We start from the raw sequence: 18,650 nt of genomic DNA on the forward strand, positions 1-18,650 counted from the left end.
CACACACACACACAAACATACACGTTATGCACACTCGCAAACACACTCACTCAGGTGGATAGTGTTTACTAAATCTTGTGAGTAAGTGGGTTCTGTGTGCTCGTATGAGACCTCTGTGTGACTAGAGACCACCTCCCCAACATCTCAACCTCTCATTCAGGGACTTCGCCTTTAGGGGCGATAACCACCTCCACAGACCAGAAGACACCCTTCTGACAGGCTTGCCATTAGAAGCTTAAGCATTCAAGGGAAAACAGAACTAAAATGTAGGTTATTAAGAGAAGCAGCATTGAGAAACATGAAAGGATGAATAAATGAGTTGGTATTTCTTAGTATGTCTGGCAAAAACTCTTCTCTCACTCCCTCTCCACTGACTATTTATCAAATATGGAGGAGCTGAGAGAAGGATGGTGCCATTCCACTGGTCATAGATCTAGGATTACTAGAACCACATTGGTTAAGCGCAGTTATGCTGCCGTTCTTGTAGACAACTGTAAACTGTCACTGACAGTCTGTTGGATCAAGGTCAGTCTGGTTTGCGGTGCGACGGCTCTAGTAATTCTTCATCTACGAATGGGAAGCTTGACCATTTCCTGATCATGTGACTGAGAGGAATGGGTCAAAAGTCGATGTTGGCTTAAAAATGCAACATAACGTGGCATGGCACAAAACATAACCCTTATAGTTAATGGAGGAGAGGGAGGGAAGGGGGGTTAAGGGGAGTAGAGCAGTCAATCTTGCACGCTGGAACAACAGTTGAGCAACAGTTTTACAATAATAAAACAAGAGTTATAGTCATACAGAGAAGCTCGGACACATACGCACACTGCAGCCACTGGCAACTAAATGAGGTGTTAGATTAAGATGGTTAAAGAAGACCAGAGAGGGGAGAGCTGAGGATTAGAACGACTGCATGTTACCTGTTTAGGGGTCTTCCAGGGAGAATAGTGACCTGCAATGGTGAGAAAACAACAAAGGTTTAGGCCCAGAGAGCTGCTGCCGCCCGTAGTGCAGAAATGAGATGTTTACAAGAATGTTCCGGAGCTGAGTCAAGAGGGGAAGGTAGATGGGGAAAGCTCAGAGTAGAAGCAGAGAAGACTACAACTTAGTGTGGGGAGCAACATCACATCTCAAAAGTTCAAACTAAGGACAGCTTTTGTAGTGCTAGTTCATCGTAAATCGGCAAGACTACACTAAAGTGGGGTCCTGGACACAAACAGGTAAAAACATGTAAATATTTTGGTCCAACAGTATTATGTTACCTACAGAGGTGAAACGTTTAAGACATTCTCTCCAGTGTATTGGATACATTAGTTTTGGTCTTTACTTGCCGATGTACTCCAATACTCAGGGGTGCGGTATGAATGAATGGTGGGGTTCTCAGCGGTTTGATGGTAGGACTGTATACCCACATACCCCTGGGATATGTATCCATTTCTACAGTAAATATTTCAAACACTTTTTACACTGTATCAAACTAGCAACACCCACTATGGCAAGACCAGAGGCACTTCTTGAATCTGCAGAGCGTGTGTGCCTGTGTGTGTGTGTGTGTGATGATTTGGCCTGCGGGTATCTTTAGTGTATCGTCTGTGGGAGAGAGAACAGGTCCTGTGTGTTTTTCTCCAGGACTACAATGGTAGGGAGGCGTTTCCGGTTAGAACGTGTTTCAGAAAGCCTGTCTTTAAATGCTATCCAGTCTACAATGGGGTATGCATTCCCTGTACCCTTTTTCAAATCCTTGATCACCATTTTACGACCTTTCAAAAAAGCCCAAATAACACATTTCACTGAAGCTGCATCCTTCCTCTCCAGTGGCATTCTACCAGCACAGCAAACATAATGGGATGAGTGGAGTATTCAAACATACTGCAAGAGCGAAAAGCAAAGCAGACAAATATCTATGTGTCTGACATCAAAAGCACACACCATAGTACCATTCACCCAAACTATTTACATAATGCGTCACACACAAACACAAACAACATCCTGTGTCCTCCTGATGCAATTCAGGCTCTTCCTGTCCTTCAAGTGTTGACATAGACACCCCCTGGAAGAATGAGTGTATGCAAATTGCTGGGATTGAATTGACGGGTGACTGCACATGTTAAGTGTGCCAGGGTTTTCAACTCTGTAAGGCAATCACAAAGTAATTGCGGACTCCATTGCACATGGTAAAAGAAAGAAAATGGAAAAAAACAAAATGGGAAAAAAAAAAACCGAGGTAGAGACCAGTAGGAAAAGGAATGGTTTTTAATGATTCAATCTTTTTTCGTGACTCATCACAAAGTGATGAGTCACGAAAGTGAGGCTTTTTCGTAGAATCCTAGCTCATGGAACAGAAGGTGTTTTAGAGACGTGGAAATAACGACAGCTTGTCATACTTATCAGCCTTGGACTTCCTAATGAATCCACGTGGCTGTTCCATCAGTGGTGCACAAAAGAAGGAGATGATAGAATATAGATTATACATGTACACAGACTCAAACGAGAGAAGAAGAAAGAGAGAGAGAGAGAACAGCCTTCTGGTCAAAACATTCTACAAAGATCAATGAGCGCTTTTTCTGCTGAAAACCAACCAGGCCTAATTGAAAGAGAGACCCTTATAAGTCCAAATGGAACGCAGTTTTGTTTTTGTTTTTTTACAGTAGAGCAGCATCAGGGCAACAATGTGCACTACTGACTGAGGTAACGCTGGAGATAAATCCATCTAGAGAAGGAGGGCAAAGACAGAGAGAAAGAGATAGTGAGAGAGAGACACAGAGAAAGGGAGAGACAAGGAGAGAAAGAGCGGTGTGACCAAGGACAGGCTATTTTCTCAGTCTCTCTGTCTTGTCACTGGAACTGGTGTGTGGAAAGTGTGGAGCTGTCCATTGTACTGAAATTCCTATACTGAAGCTAACATGTTTCCAGCACCAGTCAGTTCAGCTACACATAATGTACTACTGAGACTGAGCCTGGTTCACTGAGTATCTAGGTCACACACAGTATCATACACAGTATACATGACAGCTTATAACACTGATAATGAGGCTAGATCATGACACCTGTGACCAGATCTGCCACTGAAGCAACCTGGCTAACATCCTGTAATGTAATACAAACCCCAGCAGGTCTGTGTTTGTCAGGATCGTGTCACAACCACCTTTGTAACATATCCACAAGATTGAAAGAATATAGCCTTTTTTTTCCTATTAAATTTGTAATATTACATTCTTCTTCTTATTATTCCTCAAGTTCCCTTCCTGAACAGAGGTGTGATTGGCTCATTCAAGACAGGAAGTGAAGGACATTGCATGGGGTTTTGGTTCTACAGGAAGTCAATTATAGTGTTCTGACTCCTCTGACTGAGGCTGGGCTTTGGTTCCCATGGCAACCCCTGGTTTTTAAAGCTTTTGCCCTGATCCCTAATGCATCTTAGCAAGGTGGGGGCCATGGATAGAACTCCTGGAGGGCTGAACTGCATCTAACTATGTATAACAAGTTGACTTTAAACAAATGTAAATGTAGTGAATCAGTGTTGTATAGGGGCTGGGAATGATGTCATTTCTCTATATACATTAAGTGCAGTTTAAATCCATCTATTATCATTACTGCCTAATGGCTCTTTTAGCTGCCACTGTGACACTCTTTGTGTGACTGATTCAGACTACAAAGTATGTAGACATCCTGTAATGAAAGACACAAACTAAATTTTATACAAGTCTACATACACTAGCATACACAAGCATACACACACACACACACACACACACACACACACACACACACACACACACACACACACACACACACACACACACACACACACACACACACACACACACACACACACACACACACACACACACACACACACACACACACACACACAGCCTGCGCTCTGCCTAAGAGCACTATAATATCACACCACCAGCCTAACTGCTGGCCATTTCATTATTGAAATGAGATTTGGATAACACAATGATTTAATGGAGGTGCTCAAATCTTTCATCACTTGAATACGCAGCCCACGACGACAGGAGGCTGCTTTGTACAACATCAGGTACATGAAAGTGAATACAATGGCTACTGATTCCATGTCCTTTTCGTGTGAGAGCTTAGCATCCCAGCAGGCCTCCATGCTGAGGGGCACTCGTCCGCCACGGGGGGGTCTGTGGCGAGATAAGGCAGCGTCACAGCAAAACAACCCCGATTCATCCCTCCTGTCTGAACCGGACAAGGTCTCTCATCATCCGTGTTAAAAGGGCGAGGGTCAATGTGCTAATCCAGGTTAACCATCTCCAGTCGTCTCTCCCTCCATCCATCCAGCGCTCCCAGCCCCACTGTGGCCCACTGGCCTGATGTAACCATTTCCTCCCCAGCTGTTGGGGACACAACCTGTCTGTTTACCCACAAGCCCCCTGGCCATCTCTCCAGGTCTAAACTGATTGGCTATCGATCCCTGGAGGTTGCCGCGGACCTGGTGCTGGCTTGGCTTGGGCCCTCTCGGTGCATGCTGGGTAAAGAGCTGTGAACATGGCTGTCTGCTCAGTGCTCCGCTTGGCAGACTGCCTGATTCAGCTCCTCTCTTACTCCGAGCCAATGAATCACTGTCTGAGCTGGCCCCGGTGCGGTACAATTCCTGGGCTGCTGTGGCGGGGTCCATTGATTCAAACACCTTTCCTTTCTCTTTTTCTCTGCTGGGTACAGATAGTCATCATTGGTGGGGTCTTGAAACAAGTCCAAATCTTGAAGACTATTAAGAGGACTCAGGACAGAGTTTGCTGACTCAACTGTAATAAGCAGAGTAGGAGATAGAGATGCATCCACAGCCAGCTATCTGTCTTTGTTGTATATGTGTGTACATGTGGATGTTTTATGCAGTTTGTATATGCAAGTATGCACAGGAAGCCTCCACTAAGCATCAGGGTGAAGGTGTGTGAGCGAGCTGCACGCTACGCTGGCTTCTGCTAAATGGTATATCTCTAGGTGAAACCGAGCTGAAATCCTTCGACGCTAATTAGGCACTGCTGGTCTGGCTATGGAGGTGGCGACATGATGCAGGAAGCTAATGGTGTAGATAGCCTCTAATGAGGATGTCTGCCGCGAAAACGTGCTAATTATCACTGATGGGAGGCCGAGCAGGCCGTTTGTTTGGCGTAACAGGCTAGAAGTCTGCCGTTTGTCTCAGGGCTGGCTAAATATCATCACTTTATAAGGAGTGTGGTGGTTTCTAAGTGATGGTGGGTAATTGACTGGATGTTCTGACGCTAAGTGGCTCCATCTTTGGTCCATGGACAGGAGTTTAACTCTGTGCCGCCCCCTCTCTGATACACAAAGCACTGGGTATGTATACAGTCAGAGATACATGGAGACAGACTGGCACACACAGGGGCACACACATGTAGCCCACACACACATATATATTCCCGCCGTTAAAAGATGTATTGTTGTTACCGCAAACCATTGAACAGATTCCTTTTTAAATCATTCAGACTACACAGCATTGTGTTGCACTACACTGGAGTGCAACTCTCGACACAAAACACGCCACTTCCATGGAAACCTCTCGTCAACATGGAGCAGGCAACCGGTGCCATGACAACCGGGAAGCAGGAGGGAGAACAAAAGCATGTGTGGATGCTGGATGGTGAAAGAGGAGCGGCAGAAAATCATGAACTCACCACAATCTGTCTCCATCAGCACACTCATACTGTCCATCACAATGGCTGTCAGTGATGAGGCTGCTCCCTCAACCTAACCGACGCCTCCGGCCAGCTCTGACACCCTCCGCGCGGCCTCGCTGGTCATGTACAATGTCCTCCTCCTGTCTGGAGAGACGTTACCGTGGCAACGCCGGGTTTAAAACAACCGGGGCTGCACTGCGAGGGGTTTCTGACGGGTGAGTGGGTGTCCGGGAGGGATGTAAATACGCGAGTCAAGCCTTGGTAAGGCTGCTTTCATGGAGCGGTGCTGCGCTTCCGGAAAAGAAGCCTTCTTTCTATTACCGCCGTCGATTCCTGCAATATGTGGGTCTGCTGTATCCAAGTACGGGGACAGTACCGTTATTTAACTGTACTGATGGTGGTCAGTGGTGGATCAGTTATTTAACTGGTCTGTGAGAGCTTCACCGGTGACAAAGCAGGGGGTGTTATTGCGCTACGTGACCAGTAGATGGCCACGGAGTGAGTGCTTGGTGAGGGGGCGGTGAGGTGGTGGACCGGAGGCGTCTGTCTGGAGAGCTCTGATGGTTATTAGAGGAGACGCGTGGCAACGCTACCCACACCACCATCTGGGCGGCATCATCCCTGAGACGCTGGTGCACGCTAACGCGCTAGCGCACTCCGATGGAGGCCGAGCGCCTCACACGCGCGCGCGTGGCGGGAACGAGTCAATCTGCCTGGGGCACTGTGGATGGTGAGGCGTGCCGGGGTGAGGGCTGGTGACATGTGCGCTCACCTCGCGTCGAGTCACTCAGAGAGTGTAGCCGACAGCAGCAGAGGGCACTTGGACTGAGACAAAGCTCTTTTAATTAGGATGTATGGCCAGTGTCCAGTTCCCTGACAGTGGAGCCAAATTGGGCCGCATTAGGAGCTAGAACATAATTTCAATGGAACGGTGACAGTTTTATTAGAGTGTGTAATGGCCTAGCTAAACGCAGCCAGTGCGCCTCCCTGATTGGTTTCTTGGAGGGGCCATCTCTTCAGCTCAATCCCTGGGGTCGAGATTGTGGGGGGATCGAACGATGTAACCCCCCCCCCTCAAAGCGTGGTGGGGCGGAAGGCGGGGGGGAGGAGGGAGGGAGGGAAGGTGAGGTGGAGGGAAAGTGAGGGGGAGGGAAAGTGAGGGGGAGGAGGGAGGGAGGGAAGGTGAGGGGGAGGGAAGGTGAGGGGGAGGAGGGAGGGAGGGAAGATGAGGGGGAGGGAAGGTGAGGGGGAGGAGGGAGGGAGGGAAGGTGAGGGGGAGGGAAGGTGAGGGGGAGGGAAGGTGAGGGGGAGCAAAAAGCACACTGGTAAAGCCCAACTTTTCTCCAGGTCTGGAAAAGCATCAGGTGCAAAACGCCACATTCCTAAAGTCAGTGTGGTGGGGATGTGCGGGGGGCAGGCTGGTGGGGTTGTTAAGCTAGCATCAGCACCCTCAGACATCCCCCCCCCCCCTCCTCTGTGCAGTCAGCCATTTGAAGAGCAGGCTGGGCAGGGTCATGTGTTTCGACCTCCCCCCCCCCCTCTTTCTGCCAAGCAAACAGATGCGGCGTTCCGCCCCTGCTTCCTCGGGATCCGAGCGTGGCACGGCTAAACGGCGTCCCCGGTTCAAAGTAATGAGAGTGAATATAAATCAGTGTGCCTCTCCATGGGCCAGTAGGCAGCATTTATATGTGAGCACCTCGGTATGACCTTCTGGCTCCTCCTCCTCTTCCTCCTCTTCTCCCCCTCCTCCTCCTCCTCTTCCTCCTCTTCTCCCCCTCCTCCTCCACTTCCTCCCCACCCCCGCTCCTCCTCCTCCTCCAGCTCCTTCAGAGAGCACAGACGGCGAGTGCTCAGAACACAGTGAGGTGCCTGCACAGATGGGAGTCTCTCCCTTTGAGTATGCCTGTGAGTTTGTGTGTGTGCATGTGAATAGGTGCGCGTGCCAGCAAGTGTGTGTGAGTAGGTGTGTGTGACTGGGAGTGTCTGCGTATGTGAGTGTGTGTGCACCTCCTCAGCACCTCACTATTACATTTACATTTACATTTAGTCATTTAGCAGACGCTCTTATCCAGAGCGACTTACAGTAAGTACGGGGACATTCCACCGAGGCAAGTAGGGTGAACTACAACAACTCCATTGACCTTTCTCTCTAGCTAAAATGGATTCATTACATTCATCTGTTAATTACGACTTTCTGTTCTATCACCAGTGGCCAGTCTAAGCTACAGAGCTGAGATCAAATACTGTTATTCCTCATTCTGTTTCTTCTGGTACCCTTGAGTTAGCTTGCGCTACATAATGGCTGACGGAGTAGTACTGTGCAAAAGTGCAAATTCTCTCCAAAAGTATGCTGGAATCAAGCACACCTAAACAAATCGAACAAAAACAAATCATTGCGCAATGGGATAAGACAATGTCGACCTCAGTTCCCAGCTCAAAGGAAGACAAATCACATGTAGTGTCTCTGAGTTCAACAGTCAGGGCCGGTCTAATTACTGAGCCATAGACGTTATAGTGATTCCTCCACACTTCATTAGGACAGCTGGCATTAAGGGAAGGCTTAAGATCACAGCTGACTCACACACTCCTCATGTCCTGTCATTACCTTAACAACCCTCAGAAAAGAAGAAAGCTCACTTCCTGTTCCTCCCAGAGAACAGCCATATTGACTTAACAATGACAGTAAAGATATGTTTAAAAAGGACATGGAAAATGTAACACGTAGATGTAACATATAACATCCCTTTTGGAACAACCACTCCAGAGACATGAAAGAAAATCGAATATGTGTTGGTGGACTCATGTAACTCAAGGATCTGAACAAAAGGATAAACCACACACCGGAAAGAAGAATAAAATAAAAAATCCTGTCAACGTCATCATAGTCTATTTCTGTTGTCTCTCAAAGAACCTCTTACATTTTGCTGTCGTCAAAAAAAGGCCAGTTGCGCAGATGAAACGAGGAAAGAACCTTGACAATGACTCAGTGCTTTACCCAGTGAGTACACAGCAGGCCATTTCAATCAATGAATCTTTGTTGAGAGGCCAAATAGCACTACTAAGTATGCACAGCACTCATTCCTCTCGTTAAACTGAATGTATACATACTTTTTAATCCTAGTTAGAGAGCTGAAGTACTGTATGGCTGCATGTGAGAGAAGCTGTATGGTTGACTCCTTCTAGAAAACCTGTATGATAGGGTTCTGTGGTCTTTGGACCAAGGACACATACAGACAGACAGGACTAAACAAACTCACCTTGAGAGAAAGAGAGAGATAGAGAGACAGGTACGTGTGTGGGGGTTAGCATTACACAGCCAGAAACCAAGTGCAGGTAAGACAGACAGAGACAGGAAGCAGGAGCCTTACAGAGAAGGAGAGCCAACGGTTGACTGCCCCCCCGTCCCCGCCCCCCGTCCTCCTTACCTCCTCCGCCCCTCTGCACCACCAGGCAGGTCTCGGCGCCCACGGCACACTCCTTCAGCAGCTCCACCACCTGGGTGTGCGTGAGGCCATGCACTCCCTGCTGGTTGATCTCCACGATCAGGTCGCCCTCGCACAGGCCCGGGCAGCCCTGGGGCTCCAGCACCTGCTTCACCCTCTGGCCCGTGGAGCTGTCGGCGATGGTGAACCCGAACCCCTCTGCCCCCTTCACCATGGTCAGGCTCAGAAGTTCCGCCTGCGTCGCCCCCGACGACGCCATGGAAACGCTGTCCTCGTGCGCGGCGGCGGGCTGGAGCGAGCCGTCCAGGTGGGTGTCGCCCGGGTGGGGGTGCGGGTGGAGCTGCTGCTGCTGGGCCACGCCCATCGGGTCGCTGCCGTGCTCCTGGACGAAGCGTGCCGTCCGGGAGATGTAGTCCATGTAGCTGTCGTAGTTGCTGCGGCCGTTGACAATCAGGGGGCGCTGTTCTATGAGGCCCAGGGGGGAGATGATGGCGCTGTTGATCCCGGGGTCCTCGGGGTCGTAGGGCAGCGGGTACCCGCGGCACAGGACCAACGTGACGCTCTGCCCGATGGGCACCGACTGGAAGAGCTTGACCACGTCGGCATGAGTGGTGCCCAGGACGCATACGTCGTTGATGTACACGATGACATCACCTGAGAGAGAGGGAGACGCTCGATGAGACTGGACGGGAAAAGAGCGACAGAGATATGACCCCCCCCAAAAAAAGCGACCTAGGAACGGATATATCCTCCGTTATTGTCCAATGTTAGCTAGCAGTTTTAGCACCAGCACTTCACGTCAGACAATAGATCACAGTCACTGCTAGCAAGTGAAAATGGCACTGAATAATAAAAAAGATTCCTCTCTTCCTACAAGCTATTTAGATAACAAAGCCCACAGCTTTCAAATGAACCCTCCCAATACAATAACTCTCTCTTTTTGTCTCTGTCTATCTCTCTCTGTCTGTCTTTCCCTCAGTGTTTCTATTTGTGATAACTCCCTCATGCTGTGGTCTATTGAATATGGTCGTATGTGCTCCACTGTGAGAGATACACAACCTCTATTCACCAAGATGTCGATGAAGTTAGAACACAAGGTGGGATCCACATTGAATAGAAGTCTCTAAATGCATGGCCCAGGTTGATAATGACATGTAATTATTTTTCAATTATAGACATCATTATCATGCTAATTACAGAGAGAGAGAGAGAGAGAGAGAGAGAGAGGGAGAGAGAGAGGGAGAGAGAGAGAAGGGGAAGGAAAGAGGGATAGAGATAGACTGGGTCTATGAAAGAGGGATGAGTGTTAACACAGATTGCCTCCTAGTCATTTTACTAACTGAGAGCCATGACTATCAGCCACCTTGGCTCCAGTTGAGAAGACAGGGTCAGTAAACACGGGCAAAATCCATTTAGACACTGGACGATTTCCCTGATCGACTGATCACATGGAACCGTGCCCTGCAGGTGACCCCGGCTTGATCTGAGGCAGGTGTGGGAGGAGAGTACGTCCAAGAGATGAGTTAAGATATCAAGGTCATTTTCTCCCTGTCTGGACCAAGTCAGCTTGGCCCTGTTGTGTGACCAGTGAACGCTCGCCGATTGTCGATGCTCCACTGGTGTTGACACAAGCACACCGTCCTGGAAGCAACCTGACAAGTGGGACTTTTTAATTAATCTGGATAAACGCCTGTGACATTTGCCTTGAGCCGGTGTGTCAAAATCAATACGTTCACACGCGTTCCGGGAAAACAAACGGTACCTTGTGATTGCACAGTCCCCTCGCCATGGCCTAGGAAACGCGTGGCGCCTCTGTGGCGGTGGGGGAGGGGCTAGCATGACATGGCAGAGTCTAACCTCACAAACACACGCCAGCTAGAATGGGCAAACACACACTCCAGCTACCCCATTAACCTTTATGCAGCAATGTCCATGATGGTTGTACATACAATCACCTCCACTATAAAACCCATGCTCCAGGACCAAGGACAGGGCCTCCAACTCCACCGTCAGCTGATCATGGGCGATATGACAGATTCATCATCCTCTAACGCTGGTTCATGACTATGGACACGACAGGAGGGTTCCTAAACCCTGCCAAGAACACGCCAGACCATCTGAGCTGTAAAGAGAACCAGCAGGGTGTGTGTGTGTGTGTGTGTGATGTGTGTGTGGGAGTGGGAGAGAGATAGTGAGAGCAGTTGTGTCCATATGTGTGGATGTGAAGGACAGAGAGGCCATCTGGAACTGTGGCATGTGCTCTCATAGAGAAAGGGTTCGGGTCTGTTGTTGACAGGATGACAAGCACTCCCCCGGAACACACTGCTGTTAACCTGTGCGCCCGCCATCTTCCAGAACCCGCCACAGCTGAACAGCGTTGTGGAAACGCACCCCACAGGGAGCCGGCTTCCGACTTCAAGTAAAGTGTTTGAGTGAATTCAAAACACAGACAAAAGTGTGGCCAAGATGTCGCAATTTAAGCATTCGAGGAAGACAAGAGGTGAGAAGGATGGATGCAGAGAGAGGAGAGGCAAAGAGAAGATGTTCTGTAACGTGAGGAGAGAAGAGACAATCACACTGCCGCAGCGCCAGAGGAACAAGAAACATTGTACCTGGCCCAGTCCAACCCAGTGTGATGTCCAAATACATTAGAAGAGAACAAATCCATGCAGAGAGGATTGACAGGCTTGCCAGTCTCAACCCCCTGCTGACCTTCAGTGCAGCTGCCTGGTCTCTGTGTGTGTGTGTGTGTGTGTGTGTGTGTGTGTGTGTAAGTGACGTTACAGTGCTGCAGTCCCCCCCCTGTGTGCTTCCGCCCAGGAGTTATGGTGCTCATAAAGTCCCCATAGTGATTAATGGAAGAACACAGCCCCACAGATGGCACACACACATGCACACACACAACCACATCTATGCAGAGTCCCACACAGACACACAAGCAAATGTGTGACCTTGGCAAGAGGTATTGGCGCACACACATACAGACACACAGACAGACAGGTAGACTATCCTGCTGGGTCACCACTGCAGATGGACACTAGCCCATTGTTCAACACGCACACATACACACACAACACACACACACACACACACTCACATAGGTAGAGACTTTCCTGCTGGCTCACTACAAGCCCATTGTTTGTAATCTCCCACTGTGGGAGCAGAGCGCTAGTGCACATGCTCCCCTACAAATGCGCCAAACACCGCCACACTGACACACTTGTGTGCGTACCTGTGGCCATCTTGCCGTCGGCTGCAGCAGGGCCGTCGGGTATGACGCTCTTCACCTGCAGGAACTCATCGGGCTCGTCCCCACCGATGATGGTGAAGCCGAAGCCCATGTTGCTCTTCTGGAGCGCCGTGGACAGGAAGCTGCCCTTCAGCTGGGTGGCGTCCCGTGTGAACAGGGGCTTCTCTGCGGGGGGGGGGGGGGGGGGGGGAAGAAGACACCGACCAGCACACACACGAACACACGTACACGCAGAAAGAAGAAGCAAAATGCACACCGTCAGCAATGACACACACACTGGATGGCTACTCAATGTTTTCAAGCTCTCTCGAGAGTCAAATGCACTTAAATGCCAATGCGGGGCCATCTTATCTTCAGGTGGAAGGGCATGAGGCAAGGCACTGCTGTGGTTGGGGGGGCTGGGAGGAGGGGGGGGGGGCACATTGACACAGGGAAAGGGGCAGGGCCATGGTACAGACAGTGTCCAACAGTGGAGAGCAGCCTGACAGATGCAGGTGGGTTTCTTTGCTCTAGCTCGAGGTGTCACTGCCAAAACCTCCACCCCCTGCCTGCCTCCGGCCATTTACATTTTCATCAGTTAAACTCGTCCTATGCCAGGTGTTTTGGTTGCTGTAAACACGCTCTGAGCCAGAGCAAAACAAGGTGCAGAGACATGGACTGAGTTCGGCATCCGTTTTTAGCAGTCCCTGGCTTACTTCCGCCTCTCACAGGTTGAGGAAAAGCAGGTGCGGAATTATTTCGGAACATTCCGGAATGACATGCGTGGTGAGCGCTCTGGATCCAGCTGTAGATGCTAGGGAGATGGGGGTAAACAGGCCAGGAAGTGAATCTGTGTCACAGAGGGAGGGAAGCTCAAATCTCAGCCAACAAGCGCTGCCATGATCTAATGAACCTTCTCCTTCTTCTACCATGCAGAAACAACTCTGATCTCGTGGGTTAATATCCTCTGTAACCAGGCTGTCAACAGTCCAGGACTGATTACCCAACTCATTCTAGTGTTTATTCACAATACTATCTGTTGATATGAAGGGCAGGAAATAGTGTATCCAGCCCCAGGCATGTTGGGTCTCTTGCAGGGGGGAGGGGGGGGGGGGTGACTGGGTCTGTCGCTGCATGCTGAAGAGAGGAGCACAGGCAGCCAGAAGACAACAACAAGCCTCCTCTCCCCTGGCCTACTTACTGAGAGAGAGCCACAGGGGGAGTGCCAGGCTACAGACAGGCTGCCGCTCACACACACAGGCTGAGGTGTGAAGCGGCCGGTGGTGGGGGCAGCGCGCAACCCTCCGGCCCACCAGGGGGCGCCGTAGCGGGGAGACGGCGGCGGCGGCGGACGTACCGTGCAGGCCGAAAACCGCGGCCCTGCGGCCCGCCGCCGGGGACCGTGATAGGTCGCTGAGGCTCTGGCAGCGCTCAGGGGCGGGGCCTATGTGGGCCAGGGAGGGTCTGGGGAGGGTGGCAGAGGGAGTGGCGTCCTCCACTGGCATAGGGGGGAGAGGGCAGGGGGAGGGTGGGTGGGATGGGAGGAGAGAGAGCCTCACTGCACAGGAAGTGTAACCACAGAGACAAGCTGTCACCGACTGGGCGATAGCTCCGTTTCTAGGGAAACAAACGGCCTGCACTCAACTCATCAAGGCAGTTTTAGCATGGAGAGCCTCTCAGTGTACGCCCTGGCGCGGGCAGAGCTGTGTGCTCAAGGTCAGGGACAGTGTTAGGTGCGCACAAGCTCAGTGAAAGCTCACAGTGATACAGAGGGCCTCGCAATCAAATTCAATACAAATATTCATAAAAAACACTCAAGATCCCGTTTCCAACGATGCAGACTGACATCCCCCACCCCCCCCAAAAAAAAAGTTAACACGTACAAATCTAGAAAAATCTGCGAGAAAGGAAAACAGAACAACCTGTCTCATCCAGTGTCTTCGCTGTGGGGTCTAAAACCAGGTAAGCATCCAGCCACACAGCATTCTCTCCTGTCGGAGTGGGATGCAGGTGGAGAGACGGAGGGTCTTACCTCTGTAGATGGTGGGCAGGGGCAGCGAGGACAGGCCCTGGCTTTGCATCTGCTGCTGCTGCTGGACCCTTCGCTTGGCCTCCAGAACCGGGTTCTCAAACTGGGTCCTCCGGTTTATATGGCTGAGGCAGCACACGGGACAAGAGGACAAGATAAAGGAGGAGGATTCCCAGGGCTAGCCTACGCCCCCCCCTCCTCACAACTCTGTGAAGAGTCCTAGAAGCTCGACGCTATGATTCATTCAACAGTCTGCGTCAAGATGGTTTCAGAAAGTAAAAAATGAACAAATGCCCAATTAAGTGTCTCTCCTCTGAAACTCACCCAATACTGTAATCAGCTTGATGAATCATTAGCGGTGTGGTTTCCTGAGCGCTCGCTCACGTATAAAAGAGATCTCTCATCCAAAAGACTTTTCCTTAAACATCTTACGTCAGTGTTAATTTGGTGTGACTCTGGGTGCAAGTCCATAATTATAAATACTGTAATTTGCAAGTGTGACATGAAATAATTAGTCATCATTTAGATATCCCCTTAGTGGGAGACTAAGAATGTGTCTCAGCTCACAGACACGCCTGCTACACACACACATGCACACACGTACATACTGTTAAATGACTCATGTGTTAGAGTGCGTGTTAGAGTATACAAGATAATCATTGGGTTTGGCGTCTTCCGAGGACAATCTCACAGTGACATGCGTAGGGTTCTATGGCCAAACCTTCAAAACAAGATAATTACGCTCACGAATTACCTAAAGAATGTATAAAAATCCCTCCTTAAGAGCTAAGATGTAGCTGGAGAGCAGCTAACACCAACTCCAAGTGTAAAAGAAATGATCCAAAGTAAAAGTAACCTCAGCATGTCATTACAATAGTGTCAACCGCAAATATAGAATTCTGATGTTCAAAGAAAATCACAGGCAGATGAACTAACCAATCAGCTAAGATTCATGTCTGTCAACAACGCTCACATTTGTTGTCGCTATCTCACAGCTCCCTGTTAATTTGTTTTAATATTGTTTAGCACATACACATTCAGCACAGAGACAAACTAAGGATTAGTACCAACATCAGAAAACCTTTAACTTCATTGGTCAAATAGGAAGAAAGTAAACAAGCTAATGGCTGACTCATTTCAGTTCTCAACTGCGTAACATCTGTTTACATGTTGACCCACAAAAGCTCACCGTGGAAAATTCTGCTCCAGGACTCTTTAAGAAAGGGTGTAAATGCCACAAATTCATCTATCCTCGGCTTATTACCAACATTTCAGTCTCAACGGACAGATACTATACTTTATGTACGGCCCATGGTTTTCCTAGGTACAGAAGAGTGCGGTCAAACACCCTTCCTAGAAGGGCTAAAAATAGATCCCCGTTCTCCCTGGAGTGGAGCAGAGCAGAGTGCGTCCAGCCAGAGAAATGACACCTCAGAATAGGAAGGGTACATTTAGTTCAGCACGGAGGGAGGAGACACCTTCGACTCTGCAGCCCATAACAAACACAAACACACGCGCGCACACACACAAACATAAAGACACACAAACCCATACTGTACACAAGCCACACGCAAACACACACGCACAAACACACACACACACACACACACACATTAACCAGCCACAAAGACTGAGCAGCTGCAACGACCACAGATGTAGTTCATGTCTAATGAATGGAGAGGGTGGAGAGGTTTCTGTAGGGAAATCGAAACAAACATCAGATATTAAAGAGCTTCCAACTTACTCTACATAGTAGCTGCCATAGATTGGGTCATCGATTTTCTCCCACCCGTACGGGAGCTCTGAAAGAAACAACAACAGATGTATTGTATTACTCAAGGGACTGAATTACCATTGTTGGCATATTGACAGGCCAACAAAATCTCCCCTCTCTGCATTTGATTACAGCATCATCGCATAGTCGATCATCCGTAAGTAGCGGATGTCATCGTAACAAAGAGGCTGAACCTGTATCTGAACACAGTCGATGAACACTGTGGAGTTCCTAAACGCTCTGCAGGGTTAAGCTCTGGGGCTAAATGCATGCTGTAACAAAGATACGATGAGCAAACACCTCGTTCTCCAAGCAAGACCTGAAAGGAACACCTCTAACGTATAAATAAATTGGCAGCTTTCAAGGTGGCCAAATGCTCGGGTAATTTTGCAACAGATATCACGCAGTCATCTCCACAATTAGACCCAACATGCATAGAGTTGCTGACTTTCAATGTCTTGAAATATTCATGTTTCCTGCATCATTTCCATGTTGTGAATATTCAGTTGTGATGCAAGGACGTTAGCATAGATTAAACGCATTAACTGGAGCACACACATAGCTTGAGGACTCAAAGCCACCCAACATCCACCATAACACACTCTTAAATGACTGCGTTAAAGTGGGACTGGAAACAGACTGACTGCACATCAAACCATATTACTCTCAATATCTCACAGAATATGTTCATCTGTATGACAATAAAGGCTGGTATTAACATCAGGTCATAATGATGATCACATTGTTCCAACGAAGCCATTCGTACCTATTATTAGTGGTGATGTAAGCAGGAGTGAGCTGTTCAGGTATGAGGAGTGGTGTCATGTGTGGTGATAAGGCCTGTTCCTCAAGCCTGGCATCGCCGGACCAATTTGCGCATTCGTATTTCGACTTGAACCTCTCAGTTAAATTTTAATTTCCAAGGGGCCTTATCAACGGGAGCAGACCAAAATGCAACCTTTGCAATTGGATATAATTGGATAGATACAACCAATCAAAGCAACAACACTCCTTTCATCTCGGTTATTTATGAAAATGACTCAACGGTGCGGCTCTGTACATATAGTGCTAAACCCACCCCATATCAAATAAAAGGTTGTGATAGGCCCCACCAGATTTAGGTTAGAAGGAGATCTGTTTGAATGCGAGGGTGGCCGGACACTTCTGCCAAAGCAAATAAACCATGAGCTGGTAGGCTGATCTGGTTCTCAGGATGATGTTCCTCTGGACCACTGATCTCTCTCTCATGAGGATGGGTGTGGAACAACACCAAGGGTGTGAGAGGAGTGTTTCAAGTTGCAGTACAGATCCATGATTAAGGTCGGTGACCCAACCTTTAGATTGTGGACATTTTTATCAGGGCTGCTATGATCTGCTACTCTGATCTGTCCGCCCGGTATAGCAGCGGGGTCAGCAAATCACTTTTGTTCTTTCGTGATCAAAGCAGATCTTCTGAAGCCCGGAGCCTGTCAGCGCTCGTGTTGACGGGACTTCCTGACTTCAGGACTCCCTTTCCCCTTACTTCCGGCGCATTGGCCCTTCCAGACTCCGGTCTCACGCACCCGGATGGGCGGGGAGATGAGAGAGGAGATAAGGCTGCTGGAACACAAACATCCTCAAACACACTTACAGATACCAGGGCCTTCTGTGTGATGCTTGCATGAGTGGGAGTGCGTACATGCACGCACACACCCACACACAGGAATTTCACACAGCTGTGCCATGCAAAAATGTTATCTCCTTTGCCTAGCCCACACAAAGAAGTCTTTCTGGAGACATATTCTCCTCCTCAGTCACTCTCACATACATAAGAACAATGCACCCTAATCTACACCATGCCTCTCGCCTTCACACACACACACACACACACACAGTACATGTCAGTAGAACACACACACATGCACACACACACTCTCACACACACTTCAATTTACCCCTGGGGATGAGCAAAGCACCGATCTATCTACCTATCTACTGTATCTTCATTTGACAGCCCAGGGGTTCCCCTCTCAGAGAGCTGTGGATAGGTTCTCTGGCCCACATTCAGTCATTAATTATGAAAGAGACTGTTTCATGTTTTCACCTCCACTGATCTAAACACACACACACACACACTTAAAACAAGATCAAAGTCCTGTCATGTATTTCTACAGAGAGTGTTAATGAAACGCCATTCTATAAAAATGTTCGACGAAGAGGAGGCAAGGATTACTTACAGAAGGAGACAGAATCTCTCTCTCTCTCCCTCTCCCTCTCTGTCTGTCTCTCCGTCTCTCTCTCTCTGCTTCATCTTCACCAGACATGGTTGAGGCGTGTCTCCAATCCTTCTCTCTCAGCAGCTTGTGCTAGAGGGATGACTATCTTGAACTGTGTGTGAGTGTGTGTCTGACTTTACAGCACTGGAACTGTCATGCTGGTGTGTGCAGGTACTGTAGGAGTGTTTTGAAGGTCGCCCCTGTGGAAACAAGCTCTACCCTGAGGCCTTGTCTGCAGTCTGCAATATAAC

The 18,650-nt window shown here is 49.0% G+C and overlaps 1 protein-coding gene across 7 annotated transcripts in view; it reads right to left on the reverse strand.

The window, feature by feature from the left end:
* magi2a (membrane associated guanylate kinase, WW and PDZ domain containing 2a) overlaps nucleotides 1-18,650 on the reverse strand; it is a 54,978-nt gene that overhangs the window by 19,027 nt on the left and 17,301 nt on the right. For 6 of the 7 annotated variants that reach the window (XM_062483696.1, XM_062483695.1, XM_062483694.1 and 3 more), the window contains exons 6-10: nucleotides 16,115-16,172; nucleotides 14,374-14,495; nucleotides 12,345-12,527; nucleotides 9,095-9,766; nucleotides 921-952 (exon numbers count right to left, since the gene is read on the reverse strand). In XM_062483696.1, the coding sequence (XP_062339680.1) occupies nucleotides 921-952; nucleotides 9,095-9,766; nucleotides 12,345-12,527; nucleotides 14,374-14,495; nucleotides 16,115-16,172 (1,067 nt within the window). Of the gene's footprint in view, nucleotides 1-920; nucleotides 953-9,094; nucleotides 9,767-12,344; nucleotides 12,528-14,373; nucleotides 14,496-14,694; nucleotides 15,869-16,114; nucleotides 16,173-18,650 lie in introns of those variants that run through there. The other variant, XM_062483698.1, reaches the window with a different exon arrangement.

Source organism: Osmerus eperlanus, chromosome 17 (assembly GCF_963692335.1).
Source record: "Osmerus eperlanus chromosome 17, fOsmEpe2.1, whole genome shotgun sequence".
In the NCBI taxonomy this organism is placed as follows: Eukaryota; Metazoa; Chordata; class Actinopteri; order Osmeriformes; family Osmeridae; genus Osmerus; species Osmerus eperlanus.